Genomic DNA, 14,888 nt, shown 5'->3' with positions numbered 1-14,888 from the left:
CCTTCACGGGGTTTCCTTCGCCTTTCCTCCTCCACTCCATGTTGGCACGCTTGGATGCTTGGGTGTAATGATGCACCCATGTCTTGTCACAGGTAACGATGCGATGCAAAAACGCTTCTCCTTCCACATCAAAACGAGTGTGAAGCTGGCAAGCAATGCGAACTCGGTCATCTTTTTGAGCAACAGTCAGCAGCTTGGGAACCCACCGAGCTGTGATTTTGCAGAAGCCCAAGTGCTTTGTGATGATTGATTGGACACTTCCATAGCTCACACCAAGTTCTGCCGCAATTTGCTTCACAGTGACTCTGCGATCCTGTTCGACAAGCTCACGAACACGAGCCATGTTATCATTCGTCACACTGGTGCGATCACGACGGGGGTGCACTTCATTTGAAACACGTTCACGGCCTTGCTGGAATTCCTTACACCACACCTTCACTCTTGCCCACGAGAGGGTACCATTCCCAAACTGGGCGTGCAGTCTCCGGTAAATTTTGGCCGGTTTGACGTTTTCCTGTGAGAGGAACTTGATGATTATGCGTTGCGCAACAGACACTGGCACACACTGCTCACTCATCGTGAGAGCTACTGTAATGATATAGTGGGGGCTAGTTGTGATCGCTCGCGATATTTAAACTGGAAAGCGGCTGCGCGGCAATCGCAACTTTAGACAATATTTGAAGCCTCACACTATATATTACAAGTTACAATTTGTGTCGCCCTTCTCGATCGACAGTGCAAGAGTCTACGAGCAATGCCAGCGAGAAACACGAGACAAAGCCCTGTAATACAATATACACACAAAATAGATATACATATATAAGCGTATGCATAAGGTCAAAAGGGTCCATCAACGAATGGCACACCGTTCTTTTCTCCGTTGCGTTAATTTGTCCTCACAAATTTCTATAACACTAACTCTATTTGTCTACCGTGTCTACAATTGTCAAAATGGAACCTGGATTTCAATCATCTCTTAGACTCGTGTCTTGCATTTTATGCACGCATTCGTTTGTTTACTACCATTTTCAAGTAAGGCAAAAGGTCAATTTGTATTTGTGAATCATCAACAAGACAACTACGTTAATCAATTACTATATGTATTTCATGAACACCAAAAGGCTCGTAAAATAGTCAAAACAGAACAATCAGCGTAAGCCAAAACACTATTCACATAAACGACGTGAGAGCACGTCAAATTTACAAACACGTCCTGCGTGTACAACTAATTTACAACATTTAACGAGCATCATTTAATCATGCGTAACAAAAATGCATATGCGTATATTACTTTAAATCCAATTAAACAATCCACATTAAACAATCAACAAATACTTACCAATTATTTCCCATGTATGTTAATTGCGGTGCAAGTTTTCATTTAGATTATTACCCTGATTTACCTTACGGCATTATTTTTGTCATTCATTAACATTAATCCAATTCTCCCGATTTTAAATGCTACCGAGGAAGGTGGAAAGGAGGGGAGGAACATGCGTCCCGCATAAGGTGATATACGTTGCAGAGAACACGCAGATTTCCTTTGTTCGTATGCAAGAAAATTTAACCAAAGTCTTAGTTCGTAAAATCGGAACGTCGAATGGGCGGAACGATTACATTACCACGTCGACCAAAAATGCAATTGTTACGTTTGTAGATTCAAGTAGGTAAATGCGTGCAGGTCAAAAGTTCAATTTTTGGAACGCAATAAGTCTTTGGGCAACGGGAATAAGATGTGAATCAAAATTCAAATTAATAAATCACCCAATTCACTATTCGACAATTTTGGCGAACAATTCTTATCCTTATTTCATGTAGCAGGACTAATGTAAACAGATTAATATATACTTTACTTTTGATAAAAGGGGGGGGGGGGGAAACGATCTGGAACGTTGACACAATTATAAAGTTCTTTCAGCACAGCAGAGAGTTTACGTACCTATATAACCGAAAAGTTCAGCCTCAAAAAGGTCCTGCAATGCCGCACTCCAATCACCGTAATTATTCCCTTAGATGCAGTCCATTTTACGAGTGGCGAGCAATGAAGGCTTCCATCTTCGCAGGCCTCAGGCTAGGTACGTCTCTCGCTGGCTTCTCGTGACCAAAGGGGGAGTGGTCGAGTTCCGTTCCAGTCAGTATCAGCTCCTCTGTTGCACTGTGTGCAGTTTTACGTCCAGCCCGTATATACCGAGTGCTCCGCGAGAGGCAGCACCGGTCGAGCAATTGAGGACAGCGGCCTCTGATGGCCGAAAATTGTACTACGAGGGTGGTTCAATAATTATTGTCCCTGACATATAAGCAGTATTATTTTTCCACAAAGTCCCCCTTCTCAGTAATGCACTTCTTCCACCTATGCTGTAAAGCCACTATGCCAGCTTCAAAGAATGTATGTGGCTGAGCCGTGAGCCATTCTTCCGGAGCGTCCATAACAGCAGCATTTGAGGGAAAATGCGTCCCCTTGAGGTGCTCCTTCAACTTCGGGAACAAATGAAAGTCACTAGGGGCGAGGTCGGGTGAGTAGGGAGGGTGTTCCAACACATGGAAACCAGCAGCATGGATTGCGGAACCAGTAACATGGCTTCTGTGTGCTGGAGCATTATCGTGGTGAAACAGCACTTTTCGCCACAACATCCCACGCCGTTTCTCCTTGATTGCTTCGCGTAACTTAGGGATTAGGGCTGCATAATAGTCCCCAGTAACAGTGTGTCCCACCAGGTAGTCAATAAGGAGCACACCCTTCGCATCCCAAAAAATTGTGGCCAGAACCTTGCGTGCGGATGCTTGCACCCTGAATTTGCGGGGGGCAGGTGAATTGCTGTGCCGCCACTCCATAATCTGTCGTTTGGACTCGGGATCATAGTGGTGGAGCCATGTCACATCCACTGTCACAAATCTATCACAGAACTGCTTCAGGTCTGCCCCCATCAGCTCCAAACCAGCCCTTGAACATTGAACTCTGTCTTTCTGTTGTTCACGGGATAACATTTTGGGGACCCATTGCGCTGACACCTTTCTGAATCCCAAGTGTTCATGCACAATGGTTTCCACTGAGCCTACAGAGATGTGCATGATGTCTGCTAACTGTTGCACCGTGATTCTTCTGTCAGCCATAATCATGTCATGCACAGCATCAATGTTTTCTGGGGTGGATGCTGTTGTTGGAGGACCAGCACCAGGGGCCTGTTGACAGCTTTCCCTGCCGCAACGGAAATCGCGGCACCAGTTTTTTACCACCTGGTAGGTAGGAGCCCCATCACCCAACACACTGACCAAGTCCTCATCAATCTCCTTTGGGCTTAGCCCCTTTTTCTGGAGGTACTTGATGACAGCTCGTTGTTCGGTTTTCTCCATTTTTCAAACTAAGTGCCACCTCTCACACCTAAAACGTGGAAAACAAATTTACTATAGAACCTACGGTTCTGAAATTTTGCATATAGGCATCTAAGACATTAGGCTACAATATCCCCATCATTCATTGCAATTCATATATTTTAAGTATGCCGGGGACAATAATTATTGAATCGCCCTCGTATATTTTACGTCAATTTTCACCTTTTGGAGAGTTTATAATATTGAATATTAAAAACGTTACACTACTAAACGAAGCATGCGACATGCCAGCTGTTCTGGTTCCTGACTCATGACAGCCCCAGCTACCGGCCGCACATGCCCAATCACACCCTGCTACCCATTCCGACGCTTAGCCAATCAAGGCTCGTTCATATTTGATTCACCCTCGTACTTGGTTTACGGACAACTGCTCGGCTGTGAAATCTCTGCTCTCTGCTCTTGACACACAGTCATGGTCCTGGCTGTACTGTTAGTAGAAGTGTGGAACTTAAAGGTAACAGTTTCCAACGATGACTGGCGCTTTTCATGAACAACTATGTTTAACACTTGACAGTCTTGTTCTGTTAATATACATGGCCTACTTGGTCGCGATTTTGTTGTGGTTACTCCTTCACGTTTCCACTTCACAGTCGCACTACTATCAATAAATTTCTGCAACTGCAGAAGGGATGAAATGTTCCTGACAGATTTCATACTCACGTAGCAACCAATGGCCAGGCCAGGTTTGAAGTACTGAGTTCTGCTGACCACTCCATTCTGATGTTAGTTCATATCTATGAACACCATATGATGCCCTGCCTTAATTTATGGTGGCCTGTGACATCGCTTAGATGTCTAGGTTTCAGTTCACTATTGCAATTGCGTGTCTGGATTCTTTTGATCAAGGAGTGTACATAATCATCTCAGCCCTACATAAAACCCAGTTAAGGAGTTAAAGGGAATAAGCTTGACAACTCGGAAGCAGCCCTGTTTTGCTGCTGGTCCCTAAACCACACAATTAGGAAATTGTTTTCTGTAGAAAAGTTGTAAATTGAGGATGTTTCTAAAAGGCAAATAGAATACCATACTATATAAACCTTATAATCTTCTTTCAGAAATCGTCTGCTTCCTCGTCTCATGGTAGTGGAGAAACTGTGGCTGAACATGTGTCTGATATGGGTTTCCCTTCTTCAGAACTGTTCATTAAGTGTGAAACAGAAACAGCAGATCCATTAGTTTGTGAACAAACATCTCTGCAAGATATGTGGCCTCCAGATCAACTTAATGTCAAGACTGAAACTACATCGTTCCTTGTGCCTCCTGATGTTGATAGCTCTTTTGACAGCAAACTATCTAATCAGAACATGGAAGAAACTGCAGTTGCCAGTGTGGAAAGTAGTCTGCATTTTGAAGGTGCAGCTCAGGAAATTCATCAAAGTGGACAAAACGTTTCTGGAAGTGAAGAATTTTATCAGTACAAGTCTGAACAATTTGATGAGATAGTTCCAGCTATGGACAATGATGCCAATGTGGTAATTTTAAGTGATGAAGACATGAAGAATAGTGTATCGAATCCTGACCAGGCGGAAGGTGAAGTGGCAGATCCTGGAGAAAGGTAGGTGAATGAAATTTTAGTGTGTGTGTTTTTTTTATATATAAAAAAGGAAAATTCCCTGTGCATGTAGCACCATGCCATGAAGGCACATTTAGGTGATGTGGGGTAGGGTCCCACACATTTTCGGTGTCGGCCATTTTGGAGGTGATGTGGTCAGCATCATGCTTAGGCTGCCTTTACCTCCTACAGTTGCCCCCCAGATACCCATTGATTTGAGGCTGGGTCAACCCCAGAACCATTTTATGCAGGGACAAGGCCGGAAAAATTCCGACCTTAGATCACACACCCCGAGAATCGATCCCGGCTCTCCCACGTGGAAGTCGGACACCATACCGACTGGACCACCACTGCTCTTGAATCCTTAGTAGGTGTACTGAAAATGAGCATGAAAGTACAAAGGTTCAAAACTGTACCTTATCACTTACAAGTCATCATGCATATCATTTATTGTATCTTGCCACTAAAAGTATACTGTTAGTCACACCCATCTTTAAACTATGTTTTTTTAACTTATGATTTGGCATATACAGGTTATAAACTTGAGAAATGCAGGCTTGACCAGGAATGGAAACCAAGTGTGTGGTTTCAATTGGTAGAACACAGCCACGGACGAAAAGCTAGAGGTCCAGAAATTACACTTTCATGATGAAACATGTTCCTCCTGGACCTCAAGCTGAAATTGAAGCAAACTCTCCAAAGCTGAAAAAATGCTTGAATCTGTGGCTGCACAAGGATGATGTGTATGGAAACACTGAGGGCAGTTGTTGGTTTCAGAGTATCCAGTATTCCAAATTCCAGGCTGGTGTATAATTACTAGAACTCGGACCTTTAGGTGCTGCACCTACAAAGAAATAATGTTGGGTGCTTCCATATGTGGAGTCTCGCATCTTGTATGGTATCACCATGGGTCATTCCATGTGAAATCACCCAATGGAAAGACAAAAAGTTGCTTCATAGTGATGGATTTTCTTCATGTTTTTTTACTGACAGATACTTGGTCCAATACAAATATGTAATATTAAACTTGTCCAACAAATATTTTGAAAGTTACAAATTTTTGAATATTTGAAGATTTTCAGAAATTGGGGGGACGAACGAACTCACCATGTGACACAGAACATGCCATATCTCGGAAACTATGTGGAGTATTGTGTAATTTAGGTATTGTTGGTGAGGAGAATGACAGTCCTAACAGAAAATAACTGTGTTACCACTCTTACCTACTCAGAAAGTAGAATAATTTTTAAATAAAGTAATATGTTGTGATGAAAAAGACACTCAACTTTGGGAAATTGTTTGAGAGTCCTAGGTTTTACCACAATGAAAATTGTTACACAGCATAATCAATACATGTCAGACATAATATGTATTAAAGAATCAAAAAGGAAATATTTTTCATAGTAAAAATATCACAGGTCTCAGTATAGGGTGCATGAAGCAAGTTTCAACTGGCATAGAGCTATTTTTTTGACAAATGACCCTAAAACACTCACGAAATAACACTAATATGAGTACACACAATATTGTTAGAAATGTTGAATAGTGGGAGAAGCATTACTATGATGTTCACCCACTTTTCATTCAGGTACTCACGTTTTCCGCGAAGCTGTTTTAAAGTAATTTTCTATTAATTTCGGCAGCCAGTGCCACCATCCTCGTTCCACGTTTAGTTCACAGAAATTGTACTAAGATCAGAGTTTTTGTGCAGAATGCATACGGGTCGTCAGTTCATACCAAATGGTCCAGCACTGGGTGCTTGTTCACTTTTAAAATTTTCAATATTTTTCTTGTTCTAACACCTAAGCAGGGGTAGTTCAAAGCAGGCATTATTTTTCTAAAACTTGACTTTGTTTAAGAATGTTGGTCATTTGTTGTTTCATGAGTTTGGGTATTTTCACTCTTTTCAGACAGTTGCGATAATTATGATAACTCAGTTAAGAAAAATTATAGAAAACTGAGGTAACAAACATAGTTTTCAGTACATTTCAAGCTTTATTCTATGTTCTGTGCCTTTTTTCACAATCTCTAATAAAAATGGCTGAAATTTAAGGACAAAATTAATATTCAATTTTGAACAAAAATCAAAGTTTAAAATTTTTTTAGTAAGGAAGTAATGTAATATTAGAGCTATATATATTTTTTTAGATATAACATATACATCCAAAGTTTTGACAGAAAATATTTGAGCTCTACTACTGGTTTCTTTGGCAAACTAACAAAACCCAAAATTTTGCAGAAAGTAAAAATTTCGACATATTATTACAAGAACCGCACACTCGTAAAATTCTATTTGTACCATAGGAACCAAAATAATACAGAAACAATGATAACACTTTTGCAACTATTGTAATTTTAAACAGGGACATTGTCCCCACGAAGATTGCACTTCTGTCCAGCTCGCACATTAAATGTGCACAAATTTCACTAAAGAAATGCTCTATTTTGATAATTGTTACTGTCAGTTCAGTTTTCAAAGTAGAACCCTTCCTGCAGTGTTTTTTTTAATGCTTGAGCCGCCTGTTGGCAGGCAGCCAGGTGACAACTTCCGTCAAATCCCGTGTGATATCTCTACTACGGAAACCACTAGCTTCAAAATGACTTCATGTTATCAAACTTACAGTTACAATTAAAATCACAGTGTCTCCCGTGTTGGAGTGGTTATCACATTGTGCTACGATGCCAGGGGTCCCAGGTTCGAATCCCAGCCTGGGCATGGATGTTTGGGAGTGATCAAATTTCATCATATCACCACTCATCCTCATCTTCTCAAATTAGCCAAAAATAACACAAAAGCAAATCAATGACAATCAAAATAAGCACGTACCTTGTTGCAAGGGATGTTGTTGGAAATGTTGTCCTCATGCATCCACACATTTCTGGCATTTTTTTTGGAAATTTTGCGGAGCTTTGTTAACAAGACAAGACATGGTATAATGGCACTTTGGTTTCCTATCAGCTCACAGCGCTGGAGCGGCAACTGAAACACATGGCTTTGCACCTAACATGTGAATTTCTTAACCACATTCTATTTCAGTAACTATGCAATTTCATTTGTCATATTTTTTAAGTGTTTAGTGTTCCAAGTGTTACTTGTGTTTTGCTATTTGCGATTAAAATTATCCGATACAACATCTGGTGGGATTTTCCGGAACTACTCTATGTAGGATACTATGTTGTGTTGAAGTTGTTCATAGCATGGGAAATGTTGGAAAGAGTAATGTTTACTGTTCAGTTTTTTGCCCTAAATCGTTTTGTGAGTCAGGACAAGTGAAAAGTTTAATTGTGTTTCCACCCCGTGGAATCAACAAAATGAAATTTGTAATAAAGAAATCATGGAAAACAATTGATTGACAGAAGATTGGCATGGGGGATAACATTGAAATGCAGCAAGGAAATTGCAAAGAATGTGAGAGTCTGTTCACTTTATTTTCCGAAAGACGATTCTGTTGTCTTGAAAGTAAAGTTTTAATTGTACTTTATGAATAAAACTTGTATTTCCCCCAAGAAGTCATGAAGCATCTTGCCCAGTGCATCCAGATAAACAATGTAACAATGTATTATGTATGAAATTTGAACAGTTGCAAGTCGATAAGTGTGAAGATGAAAATAGTTTGAGAATTAATTATAAAGATAACCAGAAAAAGAAAATCGACATGCTAATGTTGCTGTTTCATCCAGAACATTGTTTTTCATTTAAGATATATATATATATATATATATATATATATATATATATATATATATATATATATATATATATATAATTTTCTCTATTATTTGCCTTATTGTAAATATGTGATCTTGGACACCTCTACCTGGTCTGAATCCACTCTGTGTTTCCTCTAGTTTATCCTCTATTTCTTGTCTTAATCTATTTTCCAAAATTCTTGAATAGACTTTGCCAGGCACACTGAGTAGTGAAATACCTACCTCTGTGATAATGACCAGCTACCTTTCCTAGTTTCATTCTACCAATAGCCTTCTTTAACTCTTTCCATGTAATTACTTCTTGTTCTACATCTATAATATCTTGTTCTTCAGGCCTTTTCTCCTCCTCCTCTTCATTTGGCACTTTTCTTCTTTCATTTAGCTTGACTTGCATACGCTTGAAAAATACCCTTTTTTTAGACAATTAGTACACAAATTATTGTCTCACAAACACTGATATTTCTGCACTTGATTTGCATTAATGAAGTCTTTACATTTGTAAATAGTGTGTGGTAATTTACAGTATCGACATGTTGGGAATGACATGGTGACATATGCTCTTGTAAATTTGTCTTGATTTGCATTAACATATGGTTTCTTGCCTGCTTGTTTGTTATCAAAAGTAGAATTGACCATATATTTGATGGATTATAACGCTTGGCATCTTTTTTCTAAAAATGACAAAAAGTCCTTCAAAGTGGGAAACTAAGATTCTGTGCATTGTAATTCCCATGCCTTTCTGGTTGCCCCGGGTTCGATACCCGGTGGAGGCACATAGTGGTTCGGGTCCCACTTTAAACTGTGGGTCCCGTCCCAATTAGCCTTACTGTGCACAAAGTCGACTTAAAACACCAAATCAAACCAAACCAAACCTTTCTGGTTGCAACGTCACTTGTTAAACAAGATGTGTAAGAGTCATGTCTTCTAAGGACGTGTGTGTTTGTATCGCTCAAAGTGCATTTAAATTACTCGTCACTGTATTGACGAATTCCCTGAGTTCTGTCGCATTTTCTTTATGCACGCATTTAATGTGAAGGATTTCATCAATGTACAAAGCTGCAATCAACCTTTTATTTGAATATCTTTCTAATAGCAGCTCCATGCAACTTTGTAGTTCGCTTCGCTTTGCGGAATGTCTTTGTTGTCATGAGTAAGTGAACAAAACGTATCTTCATATGCCAGCCAATGCTTATAATTCCCCTCAAAGGTAGGTAAATGCACTGTTGGAAGTTTCAAGTGTGAACGTGAAGCTGATATTACATTGTTTTGCAACTTTGCTGTGTTATCGAGTTCATGATCTTTAATAATCGTTCTCATTGTTGACTTAAGCAAAAAGTACAGGTGTTCTATTTCTGCCCAAAACCTCTTCCTGACATGAATCGGTAGACAAGATGTCCATCTTTTGCCGCACGTCTTGAATCTTATCCCATATTGTTTCTAAGTGCTCTAAACGGTTGCGTATTTCTTCTACATTACCATGTTCAATGTCAAAAGCACGTACAAGTGTTTGCATTCTTGTCATCTGCCCTTTTAGGTTCCCCTTTGCTTTACTAATGTTTGCAATTCTTCCATTGCTGTGCATGTTTATTATGGGATGCAAGGAAATTAAGGGATTGAAATTGACATTAAAGGAGCCAGACATAAGAAAAGGTGCCTGTAACTGACCAGCTTGGTGTGGGGTTGCCAAGTCGCTAAAGTGTTTTCTGCAGCACTCTATGATGCACTGTGAAGCGATGCTCTCTGGGTGTTGCTGTTGGTCGATGCGGCAGCACTGCTGGATGAATCTGTGTAATCACTGAAGTCTGCTGATTGTTTGTTGTATAACGACTTTACACGTACACATACACAAGTAAAAAAAAAGAAACAAATGCTGGCTGCAATGCACGTAAAGCACCATGTTTTCAATATGACATTTACAATATAACTAACACATGACTATCATACAAGATGCATAGGGAACTTTTCCTTTTTATCTTTTACCTGTACCTTTTTTGACCGATTTTAAAAATCTGAAAATTAAGAATTGTATTTAAAACCTTTCTACCTGCACTGTATTTGAATTTCTTTATGATCAAACCACGAGTTTTATTATTTATGGAATTTCGAAAAGTGCGATCATTTTAAACACAAGAAACACTTCAACCTCTGTGGCAGAGTTGCTAGCACATCACTTTACGACACCAGGTATCCCGGGTTTGAATCCCGGCCTGGGCATGGATGTTTATGAGTGTCCATTCATCAATTTCATCATGTCATCACTCACCCCCATCTTCACAATTTAGCCCAAAGTGGAACAAAAAACGAAGTAAAATAAAGCAAATCAATCAATCAATCAATCACAAGAAAAACTGTTGCTTTTTTGTTTTTATGGCGATAAAAATCTAAATCATACTCAAAAAGAAATTTGTTTATCATAGCTTAACGTAGAATTGAATAAGCCAAATTGTGATCTAATTCATTTTTATGTAGGCCTACTGGCTAATCTTTAATTGGATACCAAACTCTAGTATTTTTTTTTTTTTTTTTTTTGCCACTTGCCTCATAATGTCCTGAATATACATTATATTATGTGTTGCTTACCATTGGAATTTTGAGTTCTTTCATTTTTATTTTATCATCTGTTCAGTGTGTCACAGACAATTAGTATCAGAAGGATGAAGTGGGTAGACTAAATTGTAGATACCAACTTGGTAACTAGATTTGCAAATATTTGACATGTAAGCTGAAACAAAATTCGATATGACTACTTCCACTTTAATTCTATTTTCTTTCTACCATTTTTTGTATCGTTTGTTTACTTCCTGTTAGGTTACAGAAAGTGTTTTCTCGTTTTGTTTTACGGTACATAATGTGGCTGATTGTAGCTATGTCATTCTTCACATAATATGTGTGTTTGTGGCAACCCTGGAACGCATCGCTTCGCGATGGGATATGATGTCACAAATGCATTCAAATGTTGTGTGTGGTTGCCAGCTTTCAGGTGGCAAAATGGGCTTTCTTGAACGACTGTAGCGCCGAAATGATGCTCCTAGAAAAATGTTACTGAGAAAAGTTGTTTGTTTTAATGTCCTCTATACGTTTCCGTGGTCCGTAGGTGCCATTCAAATGACACCCTGTATATAAAAAGGGATGTATGTGTGTGTGTGTGTGTGGGTGTGTATATTTGTTTGTTCCGGCATAACTCTCGAATGCCTGGAGCAATTTCAACCAAACTTGGTACATGTATAAATAAAATAAAATATTTATTTTTACTTACGTTTAGTGAGTGCGTATATGTTGAGTAATTGACAACGTTTCAGGCACCACTGTCCCCTTCTTCAGGTCGGTTTATCGGCTTCATGGCTGCCCACGAAGCTTCGTCAATAGCAATGGCAAGGATTAGGTTTACATGAATAGGATAAAATATTGGGATTCCATTACAACTGATCTGCTCTATTTTAAGAAAAAAAAACTATGTAAAATTTCCCCCTTTTTAAAATCTATTAAAACCCTACTGTTACACTTATTAAAAGAGAATCCCTCCGGCCATTTGTTGCTCACATGTTAACAGTCAATGTCTTCCTTGCAAATGCATGAGGTCGTGAGAGAATTAGATCTCCCCCCCCCCCCTCTTATTCCCATCTGCATTACGTCATTCAAAAGTGAAATTGCATAGGACTCGAGCTTTGCGCTCTACATCTGGGGTAACCTTGAATCTGATTTCCTCATATTATAGCTTTTCCCATTCTTTTAGCATTCCTATCCAGAGTTCGTCAATGTTACCGTCTTCCCTATTAAGTTTATTTTCTCTATTCCTACATATAAATGATGCCTCATATACATTTCTTCTAAGTAATTTATCTTCCTCTCTAAGGACTTCCCGATCCTCAATTTCATGCTCTTCTTCCAAGACGTGCTCAGATAACCCAGTTCTGGGATTCCTTTCCCTGATATCCTTATCGTGTTCTTTCCAACGTATACCCATACTTCTGCCAGTTTGTCCAACATATTCTTTTCTGAATTGGCATTTACTCTTATACATCCCTTTCTTCCTTTTTCCCTCCTTCTTTTTTATAGCTCGTGAAGTATTTCTCCAAGCTCCTGGGTGCTTTCATCCCACATTTAATGCCAAATTCTTTCAATCTTCTCAGACACTCCCCTAAAGTAGGGAATAGCCACGTACTTATATTTCATTATCACTTCATTTTTGTTACTAACATTACTGTTTTCCTTACTTTCTTCTTTAGAACATATCCTCCTTGCTTTGTGTAAATTCTTCCTCATTTTTATACCCATTCCTTCTACCTACATTATAAATCCAATCTATTTCCCTTTTCAAACTCTCTTTACTGGTACATAATCTAATAGCAGGTATGAAGAAGTTTAGGAAGACATTATATTTAATCCTACTGGCGTGGGCAAGTTCCTTGTTGATGTACATTTTTCCTGCTAAAGGCTGTTCTTATTTATGTACCTATTTTGCGAATCTCTAAGTCTAGGAAGTTAATTTTATTATCCTTCATATTTTCCCTAGTGAATTTAATACTTGCTTCTTGGTCCCCTAGATTTTTATATAGGCTGTCCAAACTTCCTTCTTTCCCGATAACCAAAATATCATCCACATATCTCCCATAAAATTTGACCTTACTCTCTAATGTGCTCAATGCTGTGTTCTCAATGAAGTGAATAAAAATGCTTGATGATATCCCTGATATGGGGTTCCCCATGGCTAGTCCTTTTTGCATTTTTTTTTGTTACAATAGAAATAATTATACCGCGCAACTTTATTAAACCATTTGACGTATTCCCAATCAGTTATCACATCAATTCCGTTACCCATAAGCTACCTATGTAGACAATCAGCAGCTTTTTCCCTTGGCACACTGCGGTACAGATTAATTATGTCAAAGCTTGCAATTTCATCTTCATTATCAATCTCAATATTCTCGATTTCCCTTTTAACTTCCACTGCATTCAGAACACTATATGTCGTGTTTTTCTTTACTTTTTTAATTCTCCCAACAAGAATTTTTGCTAAGCCATATTCCGGGTGTGAGTACGTCGGTATAATTGGCCTTAGTGGAACCCCTTTCTTGTGCATTTTGGGTATTCCAAATGCCACTGGGATAGTCCCCTTTTTGCATTTCTCGATTAGTCTCTTTTTCTCAGTCCTACTTAATGTTATGCTAATTTCAATTTCCTTTTTTGTATCCCTTCTTATTTTGTTGATAGGGTCTTTATGTGCCTTCTTATAGTCAGTATTTAAAAAGCATTCCTCTAATTTACTCTTATACTCTTCCTTATGCAATACGACCATTTTGTTTTCCTTATTGGATCGTATTATAAATACGTCATTTTCCCTCACCCACTTTCTAACGCTATTCAACCTCTTTATAAATCTCTTACTCTTCTCTCCCTCCTTCCTATTGAACCCCTTTTTATTTTATTTTTGGATTTGCTGTTCCATAATGTCGTGTAACCTACTCTTAATTAATCTCTCTTCTATCATCTCTATCATCTAAAGCGGCCCCAATTCCTTTGGCCGTGATAGTGAATTCCTCTTTTTCGATTATAATGATGTGAAGAATAGTGTACTCAATTTAAGAAATAAAGAATTATCTGCAGATTTGAGTATATTCATGGAAAAAGACCATAAGTTTGCAATTGGAAAGGCAGAAATAGATTGGATTTATAATGTAGGTAGAAGGAATGGGTATAAAAATGAGGAAGAATTTACACAAAGCAAGGAGGATATGTTCTAAAGAAGAAAGTAAGGAAAACAGTAATGTTAGTAACAAAAATGAAGTGATAATGAAATATAAGTACGTGGCTATTCCCTACTTTAGGGGAGTGTCTGAGAAGATTGAAAGAATTTGGCATTAAATGTGGGATGAAAGCACCCAGGAGCTTGGAGAAATACTTCACGAGCTATAAAAAAGAAGGAGGGAAAAAGGAAGAAAGGGATGTATAAGAGTAAATGCCAATTCAGAAAAGAATACGTTGGACAAACTGGCAGAAGTATGGGTATACGTTGGAAAGAACACGATAAGGATATCAGGGAAAGGAATCCCAGAACTGGGTTATCTGAGCACGTCTTGGAAGAAGAGCATGAATGAGGATCGGGAAGTCCTTAGAGAGGAAGATAAATTACTTAGAAGAAATGTATATGAGGCATCATTTATATGTAGGAATAGAGAAAATAAACTTAATAGGGAAGACGGTAACATTGACGAACTCTGGATAGGAATGCTAAAAG

The 14,888-nt window shown here is 38.8% G+C and overlaps 1 protein-coding gene across 2 annotated transcripts in view; it reads left to right on the top strand.

Moving 5' to 3' along the window:
- The window catches only part of LOC146000496 (uncharacterized), a 159,768-nt gene that overhangs the window by 27,956 nt on the left and 116,924 nt on the right, over positions 1 to 14,888 (top strand). For both annotated transcript variants that reach the window (XM_083138224.1, XM_083138225.1), the window contains exon 3: positions 4,446 to 4,945. In XM_083138224.1, the coding sequence (XP_082994350.1) occupies positions 4,446 to 4,945 (500 nt within the window). The remainder of the gene's footprint in view (positions 1 to 4,445; positions 4,946 to 14,888) is intronic.

The sequence above is a fragment of the Lepisma saccharinum genome, chromosome 16, assembly GCF_977018435.1.
Source record: "Lepisma saccharinum chromosome 16, izLepSacc3.1, whole genome shotgun sequence".
Lineage (NCBI taxonomy): Eukaryota > Metazoa > Arthropoda > Insecta > Zygentoma > Lepismatidae > Lepisma > Lepisma saccharinum.
This window is presented reverse-complemented; position numbering and strand designations above follow the sequence as displayed.